This window comes from Ammospiza caudacuta, chromosome 29, assembly GCF_027887145.1.
Source record: "Ammospiza caudacuta isolate bAmmCau1 chromosome 29, bAmmCau1.pri, whole genome shotgun sequence".
Taxonomy (NCBI): domain Eukaryota; kingdom Metazoa; phylum Chordata; class Aves; order Passeriformes; family Passerellidae; genus Ammospiza; species Ammospiza caudacuta.
The window spans coordinates 1271027-1285767 of NC_080621.1; the positions used below are offsets into that span (position 1 = coordinate 1271027).

Consider the following 14741-nt stretch of genomic DNA (forward strand, 5'->3'; position numbering starts at 1 on the left):
TGGGTTTTATTGGGGTTTAATGGGGTTTTATTGGGGTTTAATGGGGTTTTATTGGGGTTGAATTGAGTTTTATTGGGTTTTATTGGGGTTTAATGGGGATTTATTGGTGTTTAATTGAGCTTTATTGGGTTTTATTGGGGTTTAATGGGGTTTTATTGGGGTTTAATTGAGTTTTATTGGGTTTTATTGGGGTTTAATTGAGTTTTATTGGGGTTTAATTGAGTTTTATTGGGTTTTATGGGTGTTTAATGGGGTTTTATTGGGGTTTAAGTGAGTTTTATTGGGTTTTATTGGGGTTGAATTGAGTTTTATTGGGTTTTATTGGGGTTTAATGGGGATTTATTGGGATTTAATTGAGTTTTATTGGGTTTTATTGGGGTTTAATGGGGATTTATTGGGGTTGAATTGAGTTTTATTGGGTTTTATTGTGGTTTAATGGGGTTTTATTGGGGTTTTATTGGGGTTTAATTGAGTTTTATTGGGTTTTATTGGGGTTTAGTGGGGATTTAATTGGGGTTTAATTGAGTTTTATTCGGTTTTATTGGGGTTTAATGGGGTTTTGTTGGGGTTTAATGAGGTTTTATTGGGGTTTAGTGGGGATTTAATTGGGTTTCATTGAGTTTTCATGGAATTTAATGCAGTGTAATGGGGATTTAATTGGGTTTTATTGGGGTGTGGTGGGATTTAATGGGGTGTAATTGGGTTTTAATTGGAGTTTAGTGGGGTGTAATCAGGTGTAATGATGATTTCATAGGGTGTTGTTGGAGTTTCGTGGGTTTTTATTGGGGTTTAGTGGGGTTTAATGCAGTGTGATGGGGGTTTTAATGGGGTTTAGTGGGGTTCAGTGCAGTGTAATGGGGTTTTAATTGGCGTTTATTGGGTTTTATTGGGTTATAATGGGGTGTAGTGGGGTTTTATTGGGGTTTTATTGGGGTGCAATGGGGTTTTATTGGGGTTTAATGGGGATTTAATTGGGTTTTATTGGGTTTTAATGGAATTTAACGCAGTGTAATGGGGTTTTAATTGGCGTTTATTGGGTTTTATTGGGTTATAATGGGGTGTAGTGGGGTTTTATTGGGGTTTTATTGGGGTGCAATGGGGTTTTATTGGGTTTTAATGGAATTTAACACAGTGTAATGGGGTTTTAATTGGCGTTTATTGGGTTTTATTGGGTTATAATGGGGTGTAATGGGTTTTATTGGGGTTTTATTGGGGTTTAATAGGGATTTAATTGGGTTTTATTGGGTTTTAATGGAATTTAACGCAGTGTAATGGGGTTTTAATTGGCGTTTATTGGGTTTTATTGGGTTATAATGGGGTGTAGTGGGGTTTTATTGGGGTTTTATTGGGGTGTAATGGGGTTTTATTGGGGTTTAATGGGGATTTAATTGGGTTTTATTGGGTTTTAATGGAATTTAACGCAGTAACGCGGATTTAATTGGGTTTTATTGGGGTTTTATTGGGATTTAATGGGGTTTAGTGGGGTGTAATGGGGTTTTTACTGGGTTTTATTGGGGTTTAGTGGGGTGTAATGGGGTTTTAACTGGGTTTTATTGGGATTTAATGGGGTTCAGTGGGGTGTAATGGGGTTTTAACTGGGTTTTATTGGGATTTAGTGGGGTTTAGTGGGGTGTAATGGGGTTTTTACTGGGTTTTATTGGGGTTTAGTGGGGTGTAATGGGGTTTTAACTGGGTTTTATTGGGATTTAGTGGGGTGTAATGGGGTTTTTAACTGGGTTTTATTGGATTTAGTGGGGTTTAGTGGGGTGTAATGGGGTTTTAACTGGGTTTTATTGGGATTTAGTGGGGTTTAATGGGGTTTTTTCTAGGGTTTAATGGAGTTTAGTGGGGTTTTACTGGGGCTTAATGGGATTCTCTGGGGTTTACCCCTTCCTCCTCCTCCTCCTCCTCCTCCTGGCACAAACACCCCCTGGACAGGAACACAAATCCTTTCAGCCCAAATCCCCACCACCCCAAAAATCCACTCAACCCCAAATCCTCACCGGCAAATTTTAACCCCTTCTGTGCCATTCCCAGCCTCGGGCTCGGACCATGCCACGACATCTGCCACGAGTTCTGTGGGGAATTTCTTGGGAATCCCCAAACCCCTATCAGCATTTTTTAACCCCTTATCTTCCATTTTGCTGTGTTCCCAGCCTCGGGCTCGGAGCCGTGCCGCGACATCCGCTGCGAGTTCTGCGGGGAATTCCTCGGGAACCCCATTTCTCTTATCCCACATCCCTTTTCTGGGAATCCCCTCAGCCCCAAACCCCCAAATTTTGGGATCATCCCAAACCCCCACCAGCACCTTTTAACCCCCTTTTTTCCCCGTTCCCAGCCTCGGGCTCGGAGCCACCCGCTGCGAGTTCTGCGGGGAATTCCTCGGGAACCCCCAAATCCCCACCAGCATTTTTAACCCTTTTTCCCCCCGTTCCCAGCCTCGGGCTCGGAGCTGTGCCATGACAGGTCTGCGGGGAATTTCTTGGGAATCCCCAAATCCCCACCAGCATTTTTTAACCCCTTATCTTCCATTTTCCTGTGTTCCCAGCCTCTGGCTTGGAGCCGTGCCACGACATCCGCTGCGAGTTCTGCGGGGAATTCCTCGGGAACCCCAAACCCCTTTCCTGGGAATCCCCACAGCCCCAAACCCTCAGCAGCACCTTTTAACCCCTTCTCTCCCGTTTCCCCCCGTTTCCAGCCTCGGGCTCGGAGCCGTGCCATGACAGTTCTGCAGGGAATTCCTCGGGCACCCCCAAACCCCTATCAGCATTTTTTAACCCTTTTTCCCCCGTTCCCAGCCTCAGGCTCGGAGCCGTGCCGCGACATCCGCTGCGAGTTCTGCGGGGAATTCCTCAGGAATCCCCAAACCCCTATCAGCATTTTTTAACCCTTTTTTCCCCATTCCCAGCCTCGGGCTCGGAGCCGTGCCATGACAGGTCTGTGGGGAATTCCTCGGGCACCCCCAAATCCCCACCAGCACTTTTTAACCCCTTATCTTCCATTTTCCTGTGTTCCCAGCCTGGGGCTCAGAGCCATCCGCTGCGAGTTCTGCGGGAATTCCTCGGGCACCCCCAAAACCCTATCAGCATTTTTTAACCCCTTTTTTCCCCCGTTCCCAGCCTTGGGCTCGGACCATGCCACGACACCCACTGCGAGTTCTGCGGGGAATTCCTCGGGCACCCCCAAACCCCTATCAGCATTTTTTAACCCCTTTTTCCCCCGTTCCCAGCCTCGGGCTCGGAGCCGTGCCGCGACATCCGCTGCGAGTTCTGCGGCGAGTTCTTTGAGAACCGCAAGGGCCTGTCCAGCCACGCGCGCTCGCACCTGCGCCAGATGGGCGTCACCGAGTGGTACGTGAACGGCTCGCCCATCGACACGCTGCGGGAAATCCTCACCCGCCGCCGCCCCGGCCACCCCAAGGCCTTGGCCAAGAGCCTGCTGGGCGGGCTGGCCCCTCTGGAGCCGCCTCGGGCGCCCCCCGAGCTGCACCTGCCCCCGGGGCTGGGCAAGAAGGTCCCGGCGCCGCTGAGCCCCCCCGGCGCCGCCTCCTCGCCGCCGCCGCCGCCCACGGCCAGGAAAATGTTCCCGGGGCTCTCGGCGCCCTCGCTGCAGAAGAAACTGAAGCAGGACCAGCTCAGGGTGGAGATCAAGCGGGAGCTGATGGCTGGGGCAGCAGCAGCAGCAGCAGGAGGAGGAGGAGGAGGAGGAGGAGCCGGGATCCATCCCGGGGAGGCGCCGGCGCCGCCGGACCCGGCCTGGGCAGCGCACGAGGAGATGGCGCCGCTCAACCTCTGTGAGTGGGTCTGGGGTTTAGAGCAGAGATTTTGGGGTTTTGGGGGTTTTCTCGTGGATTTTGGGAGCTGGGATCTGTTCCAGACCCGTGAGGAGAGAGTGCTTCTCAATTTCTGTGAGTGGTTTTGGGGTTTGTGCTGGGGATTTGGGGGGTTTAGGGATTTATCCCAGGGATTTTGGGAGCTGGGATCCATCCCAGGGAGCCCCTGGATCCATCCCAGGGCCATGAGGAGATGGTGCCCCTCAACCTCTGAGTGGTTTTGGGGTTTGTCACGGGGATTTTTCTCAAGAATTTGGGGCGTTTGGGGAGCTGGGATCCGTCCCAGGCCCACGAGGAGATGGCGCCGCTCAACCTCTGTGAGTGCTTTTGGGGTTTGTCATGGGATTTATGGGGTTCATCCCAGGAATTTGGGGGGTTTAGGGGTTCATCCCAGGAATTTGGGGGGTTTAGGGGAGCTGGGATCCATGCCAGGGCCATGCCGAGGTGGTGCTGCTCAACCTCTGTGAGTGCTTTTGGGGATTTGAGGGGTTTATCCCAAGGATTTGGGGGTTCAGGGATCATCCCAGGAATTTGAGACCCTGAGATGCCATCCCAGGATTTTCCATCCCTTCCCAATCCCAGAGTTTCCCCTTCCCGCAGCCTCCAGGGCAGACCCGGTGCGCGACATCCGCTGGCTCGGGGCTCATCCTGCAGATTTGGGGCTCTAAAACCCCATCCTGAGGGAGGGTTGAAATCCCATCCCGGGGATTTTGGGACACTCTGAGCCCATCCGGGGAATTTTCCCCGTTCTCCTTCCCTGTCTAATCCCACATTTCCACCCCTGCAGCCTCCCGGCTGGCTCATCCCGGGGATTTTGGGGAGCTCACCCCGGATATTTGAGGCTCTAAAATCCCATCCAGGGGGTTCCTTCCCTCCCTCATCCCAGAATTTTCCCCTCTCCCGCAGCCTCCAGGGCGGACCCGGTGCGCGACACCCGCTGCGGGTTCTTGGGGCTCGTCCCGGGGATTTTGGGGAGCTCATCCCGTGGATTTTGGGCAGCTCCGGCCACAGATTTTGGGGGGCTCATCCTGGAGATTTTGGGCAGCTCACCCTTAGGCTTTTTGGGAGCTCATCCTGATGATTTTGGGACGCTCTGAGCCCATCCAGGGGGTCGCATCCATCCCTAATCCCAGAATTTCCCCTTCCCGCAGCCTCCCGGGCGGACCCGGTGCGTGACATCTGCTGAGGGTTCTTGGGGCTCGTCCTGGGGATTTTGGGGAGCTCATCCCAAGGATTTTGGGCTCTAAAATCCCATGCAGGGGGTTCCTTCCCTCCCTCATCCCAGAATATTCCCCTCTTCCGCAGCCTCCCGTGCAGACCCAGTGCGCGACATCGGCTGCGAGTTCTTGGGGCTCGTCCCGGGGATTCTGGGAGCTCATCCTGGAGATTTTGGGCAGCTCACCCTTAGGCTTTTTGGGAGCTCATCCTGATGATTTTGGGACGCTCTGAGCCCATCCAGGGGGTCGCATCCATCCCTAATCCCAGAATTTCCCCTTCCCGCAGCCTCCAGGGCGGACCCGGTGCGCGACGTCCGCTGCGAGTTCTTGGGGCTCGTCCCGGGGATTTTGGGGAGCTCACCCCGGATATTTGAGGCTCTAAAATCCCATCCAGGGAGTTCCGTCCATCCCCAATTCTGGAATTTTCCCCTCTCCCGCAGCCTCCAGGGCGGACCCGGTGCACGACATCCGCTGTGGGTTCTTGGGGCTCGTCCCGGGGATTTTGGGGAGCTCACCCCGGATATTTGAGGCTCTAAAATCCCATCCAGGGGGTCGCATCCATCCCTAATCCCAGAATTTCCCCTTCCCGCAGCCTCCAGGGCGGACCCGGTGCGCGACATCCGCTGCGAGTTCTGCGGCGAGTTCTTTGAGAACCGCAAGGGCCTGTCCAGCCACGCGCGCTCGCACCTGCGCCAGATGGGCGTCACCGAGTGGTCGGTGAACGGCTCCCCCATCGACACGCTGCGGGAAATCCTCAGGAAGAAATCCAAGCCCTGCCTCATCAAGAAGGAGCCGCCGCTGGCGCCGGGGCTGGAGCCGGGCCCGGGGCTGTGCGAGGAGGAGCCCACGGCGCCCTCGGGGCCGGGCAAGGCGCTGCCGCCGGGGCTGGCCCTGGGCAAGGCGGGCTCGGGGCTGGCGCTGGCACCGCTGGGCTCCAAGGGCGGCCCCGGAGCCTTCCTGGCTGCCAAGAGACCCTTGGGCGACACGGACAGGCTGGGCGGGCACGGCGAGGCCAAGCACAAAGGCTTCGAGCTGGGCTTCAAGGCCAAGGCGCTGCACGACAAGGCCTGTGAGTGCCGGGGGGGGAAATCGTGGGATTTTTGGGGTTTTGGGGTGGTTTGGGGATGTTTCAGATGGTTTTGGGATGGTTTTGGGGTGGGCTGGGAGGGCACGGCGAGGCCAAGCACAAAGGCTTCGAGCTGGGCTTCAAGGCCGAGGCGCTGCACGACAAGGCCTGTGAGGGCCATGGGGAATTACTGGGAATTTTGGAGTTTTGGGGTGGTTTTGGGATGGATTTGGGGTGGTTTTGGGATGTTTCAGATGGTTTTGGGATGGTTTTGGGGTGGGCTGGGAGGGCACGGCGAGGCCAAGCACAAAGGCTTCGAGCTGGGCTTCAAGGCCAAGGCGCTGCACGACAAGGCCTGTGAGTGCCGGGGGGGGAAATCGTGGGATTTTTGGGGTTTTGGGGTGGTTTTGGGATAGTTTTGTGATGTTTCAGATGCTTTTGGGGTGGTTTTGGGGTGGGCTGGGCGGGCACGGCGAGGCCAAGCACAAAGGCTTCGAGCTGGGCTTCAAGGCCGAGGCGCTGCACGACAAGGCCTGTGAGTGTTGGGGGAATTACTGGGAATTTTGGGGATTTGGGGTGGTTTTGGGATCTTCGGGATCGTTTTGGGATGGTTTTTTGATATTTGCGACATCTTTGGCATGTTTTTGCCACTGGCTGAGAGCAGATGCTTTTTCTCATTTTTTCCCATTTTGTTCCCAATTCTTTCACATTTCTTCAACATTTTTTTCGCCATTTTTCCATGTCCTCCCTGCTGCGAGCTGTGCAGGCTCTGCTTTGAGAACAGGAGGGCGCTGGCCAGCCACGCCCGGGCGCACCTGTGGCGCTTCGGGCTTAAATCCCATTTTTCCCTATTTTAACCCAATTTTAATGCCATTTTTTCCCATTTTAACCCCGATTTTTCTGGTTTTTCTGTACTTTCCAGCAGCAGAAGCGTGCTGCGAGCTCTGCGGGCTGTACTTTGAGAACAGGAAGGCGCTGGCCAGCCACGCCCGGGCGCACCTGTGGCAGTTCGGGCTTAAATCCCATTTTTCCCTATTTTAACCCAATTTTAATCCCGTTTTTTCCCCGTTTTTCCCCATTTTCTGTACTTTCCAGCAGCAGAAGCGTGCTGCGAGCTGTGCGGGCTGTACTTTGAGAACAGGAAGGCGCTGGCCAGCCACGCCTGGGCGCACCTGCGGCACTTCGGGCACTGCCCATACCCCATTTTCACCATTTTAACCCAATTTTAATGCCATTTTTTCCCATTTTAACCCCGTTTTTTCTGGTTTTTCTGTACTTTCCAGCAGCAGAAGCGTGCTGCGAGCTGTGCGGGCTGTACTTTGAGAACAGGAAGGCGCTGGCCAGCCACGCCCGGGCGCACCTGCGGCACTTCGGGCACTGCCCATACCCCATTTTCACCATTTTAACCCAATTTTAATGCCATTTTTTCCCATTTTAACCCCGATTTTTCTGGTTTTTCTGTACTTTCCAGCAGCAGAAGCGTGCTGCGAGCTGTGCGGGCTGTACTTTGAGAACAGGAAGGCGCTGGCCAGCCACGCCCGGGCGCACCTGCGGCACTTCGGGCACTGCCCATACCCCATTTTCACCATTTTAACCCAATTTTAATGCCATTTTTTCCCATTTTAACCCCGTTTTTTCTGGTTTTTCTGTACTTTCCAGCAGCAGAAGCGTGCTGCGAGCTGTGCGGGCTGTACTTTGAGAACAGGAAGGCGCTGGCCAGCCACGCCCGGGCGCACCTGCGGCAGTTCGGCGTCACCGAGTGGTGCGTGAACGGCTCGCCCATCGAGACGCTGCGCGAGTGGATCCGGCACCGCCCGCACAAGGCCGGCGCCTACCGCAGCTACATCCAGGGCGGGCGCCCCTTCTCCAAGAAGTTCCGCAGCTCGGCGCACCCGCGGGAGCCGCGCGGGGCCCTGGCCGTGCCCTTCCTGCCCAAGGGCGGGCTGGCGGCCGAGGCGGCGCTGGCCGAGTGCGGGAAGGGCCCCGAGGGAGCCGAGCGGGCGCTGGGCACGCCGCTGGGCGTGGTGAAGGTGGAGGAGCAGAGGGGCAACTTCAGCAGTGAGTGCTGGGATTGGGGGGAAATGGGAAAAAATGTGATTTATGGGGTCGGGAGTGGGGTTTGGGGTGGGAAATGTGGGGCTGGGAATGGGGAATGAGAATGGGAATGAGGAATGGTCAAGGTGGAGGAGCAGAGGGGCAACTTCAGCAGTGAGTGGTGGGGAAAGGGGAATTGGGGGGTTGGGAATGGAAAAAATGGGGTTTGGGGTGGGAAATGTGGGGTTTGGGGTGGGAAATGTGGGGTTTGGGGTGGGAAATGTGGGATTGGGAATGGGGAATGAAAATGGGAATGAGGAGGAGCAGAGGGGCAACTTCAGCAGTGAGTGGTGGGATTGGGGGGAAATGTGGGGTTGGGAAGGATAAAAATGGGGTTTGGGGTGGGAAATGTGGGAATGGGGAATGAGAATGGGAATGGGAATGAGGAGTGGTCAAGGTGGAGGAGCAGAGAGGCAACTTCAGCAGTGAGTGATGGGATTGGGGGAAATGTGGGGTTGGGAATGGAAAAAATGGGGTTTGGGGTGGGAAATGTGGGGCTGGGAATGGGGAATGAAAATGGGAATGAGGAGTGGTCAAGGTGGAGGAGCAGAGGGGCAACTTCAGCAGTGAGTGATGGGGAAAGGGGAATTGGGGGGTTTGCAATGGGAAATGTGGGGTTTGGGGTGGGAAATGTGGGGTTTGGGGTGGAAAATGTGGGATTGGGAATGGGGAATGGGAATGGGAATGAGGCGTGGTGAAGGTGGAGGAGCAGAGGGGCAACTTCAGCAGTGAGTGCTGGGATTGGGGGGAAATGTGGGGTTGGGAATGGTGAAAATGGGGTTTGGGGTGGGAAATGTGGGGTTGGGAATGGTGAAAATGGGGTTTGGGGTGGGAAATGTGGGGTTGGGAATGGTGAAAATGGGGTTTGGGGTGGGAAATGTGGGGCTGGGAATGGGGAATGAGAATGGGGAGAATGGGGAATGGGAATGGGAATGAGGGGTGGTCAAGGTGGAGGAGCAGAGGGGCAACTTCAGCAGTGAGTGCTGGGATTGGGGGGCAGTGTGGGGTTGTGGTGGGAAATGTGGGGTTGGGCATGGGGAATGGGAATAGGAATGGGGCTGAAGATGTGAAGCTGGGAATCGGGAATGGGAATGGGGATTGGGAATGGGGATGGGAATGTGAAATTGGGAATGGGGATGGGAATGGGGACAGGACTGGGGAGTGGGGACAGGACTGGGGACAGGATTGGGGAATTGGGCATGGGAATGGGGACAGGATTGGGAATGGGAATGGGGCTGGGGATGTAAAATCGGGAATGGGGACAGGACTGGGAACAGGAAATGGGATTGGGGACCGGAATGGGAAACTGGGGGTGACACCGGGATCCATAACCGTGCCCAGAGCCGTGCCAGCTCCCTCATAACCCCCAAACCCCTCATTCCCAAATCTCCCGACCCCCAAATTCCCGCACTGCGGAGTTGGAGCGGCCCCTGGAGCCGCTGGGGCTGGGGCTGTGAAATTGGGGACGGGGACAGGATGGGGAACTGGGGGTGGCACCGGGGTCCATAACCGTGCCCAGAGCTGTGCCAGGGACCCTTCCAGCCCCCCACGACCCCCAAATTTTCCCATTCCCAGAGCTGGAGCGGCGCCAGGCGCGGCCCCTGGAGCCGCTGGGGCTGGGGCTGTGAAATTGGGGACGGGGACAGGATGGGGAACTGGGGGTGGCACCGGGGTCCGTAACCGTGCCCGAAATTGGGGACAGGGACAGGATGGGGAACTGGGGGTGACACTGGGGTCCATACCCATGCCCAGAGCTGTGCCAGGGACCCTCCCAGCCCCCCGTAACCCCAAATTCCCCCACGGCAGAGTTCGAGCAGCCCCTGGAGCCGCTGGGGCTGGGGCTGTGAAATTGGGCACGGGGACAGGACTGGGGACAGGATGGGGAACTGGGGCTGGCACCGGGGTCCGTAACTGTGCCAGGGATCTTTCCAGCCCCCCGTAACCCCAAATTCCCCCACGGCAGAGTTCGAGCGGCCCCTGGAGCTGCTGGGGCTGTGAAATTGGGCACGGGGACAGGACTGGGGACAGGATGGGGAACTGGGGCTGGCACCGGGGTCCGTAACCATGCCAGGGACCCTCCCGGCCCCCCATAACCCCAGATTTTGCCCCACGGCAGAGTTGGAGCAGCGCCAGGCGCGGCCCCTGGAGCTGCAGGGGCTGTGAAATTGGGCACGGGGACAGGACTGGGGACAGGATGGGGAACTGGGGCTGGCACCGGGGTCCGTAACCGTGCCAGGGACCCTCCCAGCCCCCATAACCCCAGATTTTGCCCCACGGCAGAGTTCGAGCGGCGCCAGGCGCGGCCCCTGGAGCCGCTGGGGCTGTGAAATTGGGCACGGGGACAGGATGGGGAACTGGGGCTGGCACCGGGGTCCGTAACCGTGCCCAGAGCCGTGCCAGGGACCCTCCCAGCCCCCCATAACCCCAGATTTTGCCCCACGGCAGAGTTCGAGCGGCGCCAGGCGCGGCCCCTGGAGCCGCCGCTGCCGCGCGAGGCCGAGCCCGGCGCCGAATTCCCGCGGAAGCTCCCGGAGCCGCGGCCGCCGCCGCGCGTGCGCCCGGTGCCCGCCCTGGTGCCGCGCCCGCCCCAGACCTCGCTCGTCAAGTTCGTGGGCAACATCTACACCCTCAAGTGCAGGTGGGCACTTTCTGGGCGCTTTTCCCCATTTTCCAACCTTTTCTGGGGGCTTTTTCCCGATTTTCCCCGCTCTTCCGTTGCCGTTTTTGGCTCTTTTCCCTCTTTTCCTGCTCCTCCATCCCTGTTTTTTGCCTCTTTTCCCTCTTTTCCTGCTCCTCCATCCCTGTTCTTTGGCTCTTTTCCATCTTTTCCTGCTCTTCCACCCCTGTTTTTTGCCTCTTTTCCCTCTTTTCCTGCTCCTCCATCCCTGTTCTTTGGCTCTTTTCCATCTTTTCCTGCTCTTCCACCCCTGTTTTTTGGCTCTTTTCCCTCTTTTCCTGCTCTTCCACCCCTGTTTTTTGGCTCTTTTCCATCTTTTCCTGCTCTTCCACCCCTGTTTTTTGGCTCTTTTCCCTCTTTTCCTGCTCTTCCACCCCTGTTTTTTGCCTCTTTTCCCTCTTTTCCTGCTCTTCCATCCCTGTTTTTTGGCTCTTTTCCCTCTTTTCCTGCTCTTCCACCCCTGTTTTTTGGCTCTTTTCCATCTTTTCCTGCTCTTCCACCCCTGTTTTTTGGCTCTTTTCCCTCTTTTCCCGCATTTCACCCTTTTCCTGCTCTCCCATCCTACTTTTGGGAGTTTTCTCCCCTTTTTCCCACTCTCCCACCCCAGTTTTTGGTGTTTCCCCATCCCAATTCCTTCCTCAGACCTCGCTGGTCAAGTTGGTGGGCAACATCTACACCCTCAAGTGCAGGTGGGAAAAACGGGATTTTCATTTTTCTCCTGGGTTTTTGGGGGCTTTGCTCAATTTTCCAGCCTTGTTTGGGGCTTTTTTCCCGGTTTTCCCCATTCTTCCCTCCCTGGTTTTGGCTCTTCTCCCACCTTCTGCTCCCTCATCCATGGTTTTTGTTCTTTTCCTGCATTTTGCCCCCTTTGCTACTCTTCCATCAATGTTTTTGGCTCTTTTTCCCATATTTCCCCTGTTTTCCTGCATTTCCCCCTTTTCATTCTCTTCCCTCCCTGGTTTTGGCTCTTTCCCCCTCATTTTCTGCATTTTCCCTCTTCTCCTGTTCTTCCCTCCCTGGTTTTGGCTCTTTCCCCCTCATTTTCTGCATTTTCCCTCTTTTTCTGCTCTTCCCTCCCTGTTTTTGGCTCTTTTCCCCTCCTTTCCTGGATTTTTGGGGCCTTTTCCCAATTTTCCAGCCTTTTTTGGGGCGTTTTTCCCGATTTTCTGCCATTCTTCCATCCCTGGTTTTGGCTCTTTCCCCCTCATTTTCTGCATTTTCCCTCTTTTCCTTTTCTTCCCTCCCTGTTTTTGGCTCTTTTCCCCTCCTTTCCTGGATTTTTGGGGCCTTTTCCCAATTTTCCAGCCTTTTTTGGGGCGTTTTTCCCGATTTTCTGCCATTCTTCCATCCCTGGTTTTGGCTCTTTCCCCCTCATTTTCTGCATTTTCCCTCTTTTCCTTTTCTTCCCTCCCTGGTTTTGGCTCTTTTCCCCTCCTTTCCTGGATTTTTGGGGCCTTTTCCCAATTTTCCAGCCTTTTTTGGGGCGTTTTTCCCGATTTTCTGCCATTCTTCCATCCCTGGTTTTGGCTGTTTCCCACCCTTTTCCTGTTCTTCCATCCCTGGTTTTGGCTCTTTTCCCCTTTTTCCCAGCATTTTCCCTCTTTTCCTGCTCTTCCCTCCCTGGTTTTGGCTCTTTTCCCCTCATTTTCTGCTCTTCCATCCTCGTTTTTGGCTCTTTTCCATCTTTTCCTGCATTTCGCCCTTTTCCTGCTCTTCCCTCCCTGGTTTTGCCTCGAAACCTGGGAATTCCTGCCCAAAACCTGGGAATTCCCACCAGAACCCAGGAATTCCTCCCAAAACCCAGGAATTCCTGACCAAAAATGTGGGAATTCCTGCCTAAAACCTGGGAATTCCTGCTGAAATCCCAGAATTCCTGCCCAAAACCTTGAATTTCTCTGGGAATTCCTCCCCAAAACCCAGGAATTCCCTCCGAGATCCCAGGAATTCTCTCTAAAAATCCCAGATTTTTCCCCTAAAATCCCGGATTTCTCTCCAAAATCCCAGGAATTCTCTCCAAAATCCCAGGAATTCTCCCTAAAATCCCAGATTTTTCCCCCCAAAATCCCAGGAATTCTCTCTAAAAATCCCGGATTTTTCCCCCCAAAATCCCAGGAATTCTCTCTAAAATCCCAGATTTTTCCCCCCAAAATCCCAGGAATTCTCTCTAAAAATCCCGGATTTCTCCCCAAAATCCCAGGAATTCTCTCTAAAATCCCAGATTTTTCCCCCCAAAATCCCAGGAATTCTCTCTGAAATCCTGGATTTCCCCCCCAAAATCCCAGAAATTGCCCCCAAAATCCCAGGAATTCTCTCTAAAAATCTCAGATTTTTCCCCAAAATCCCAGGATTTTCCCCCAAAACCCCAGGAATTCTCTCTAAAATCCCAGAATTTCTCTGGGAATTCCCCCCAAAATACCAGGAATTCCTCCCAAAACCCAGGAATTCCTGCCTGAAATTCTTGAATTTCTCAGTGAATTTTCCCCCCCGAAACCCCAGCAATTGTCTCTAAAATCTCGGATTTTTCCCCAAAAATCCCAGGAATTCTCTCTAAAATCCGGGATTTTTTTCCCCAAACCCCCTGAACTCCCCCCAGACCCCTGACCCCCCCTAAATTCAATTTTTTCTCTCGTTTCTCAGCTTCTGCCAGGTGCAGTTCCACCCCCCAAACCCTAAATTCCATTTTTTCCCCATTTCCCAGGTTCTGCCAGGTGCAGTTCCACCCCACAACTCCCGAATCTCCCCCTAAATTCCATTTTTTCCCCATTCTGCAGGTTCTGCCTCCTGAATCTCCCCCTAAATTCCATTTTTTCTCTGGTTTCCCAGGTTCTGCCAGGTGCAGTTCCACCCCCCAAACCCCGAACCCCCCTAAATTCCATTTTTTCCCCATTTTACACGTTCTGCCAGGTGCAGTTCCACCCACAAACCCTAAATTCCGTTTTTTCTCTCATTTCCCAGGTTCTGCGAGGTGCAGTTCCACCCCCAAACCCTAAATTCTGCCTTTTTTCCCCGTTTCTCAGGTTCAAACCCTAAATTCCATTTTTTTTCTCATTTCTCAGGTTCTGCGAGGTGCAGTTCCACCCCCAAACCCTAAATTCCATTTTTTTTCTCATTTCCCAGGTTCTGCGAGGTGCAGTTCCACCCCCAAACCCTAAATTCTGCTTTTTTTCCCCATTTCTCAGGTTCAAACCCTAAATTCCATTTTTTCCCCGTTTCTCAGGTTCTGCGAGGTGCAGTTCCACCCCCCAAACCCCAAACCCCAAATCTCCCCCTAAATTCCATTTTTTCCCCATTTTGCAGGTTCTGCCAGGTGCAGTTCCACCCCCAAACCCTGAACTCCCCTAAATTCCATTTTTTCCCCATTCTGCAGGTTCTGCCTCCTGAATCTCCCCCTAAATTCCATTTTTTTCTCTGGTTTCCCAGGTTCTGCCGGGAGCAGTTCCACCCCCCAAACCCCGAACCCCCCTAAATTCCATTTTTTCCCCATTTTACACGTTCTGCCAGGTGCAGTTCCACCCCCAAACCCTAAATTCCGTTTTTTCTCTCATTTCCCAGGTTCTGCGAGGTGCAGTTCCACCCCCAAACCCTAAATTCTGCCTTTTTTCCCCGTTTCTCAGGTTCAAACCCTAAATTCTGCCTTTTTTCCCCATTTCTCAGGTTCAAACCCTAAATTCCATATTTTTTCTCATTTCCCAGGTTCTGCCAGGTGCAGTTCCCTAAATTCCATTTTTTCTCTCGTTTCCCAGGTTCTGCGAGGTGCAGTTCCACCCCCAAACCCTAAATTCTGCTTTTTTTCCCCATTTCTCAGGTTCAAACCCTAAATTCCATTTTTTCCCCGTTTCTCAGGTTCTGCGAGGT

The 14741-nt window shown here is 54.0% G+C and overlaps 1 protein-coding gene across 1 annotated transcript in view; it reads left to right on the forward strand.

The window, feature by feature from the left end:
- Positions 1-14741, forward strand: part of WIZ (WIZ zinc finger) — a 58062-nt gene that overhangs the window by 41650 nt on the left and 1671 nt on the right. The window contains exons 9-12 of the mRNA XM_058821371.1: positions 3230-3793; positions 5642-6118; positions 7775-8173; positions 10655-10847. Coding sequence (XP_058677354.1) covers positions 3230-3793; positions 5642-6118; positions 7775-8173; positions 10655-10847 — 1633 coding nt within the window. The remainder of the gene's footprint in view (positions 1-3229; positions 3794-5641; positions 6119-7774; positions 8174-10654; positions 10848-14741) is intronic.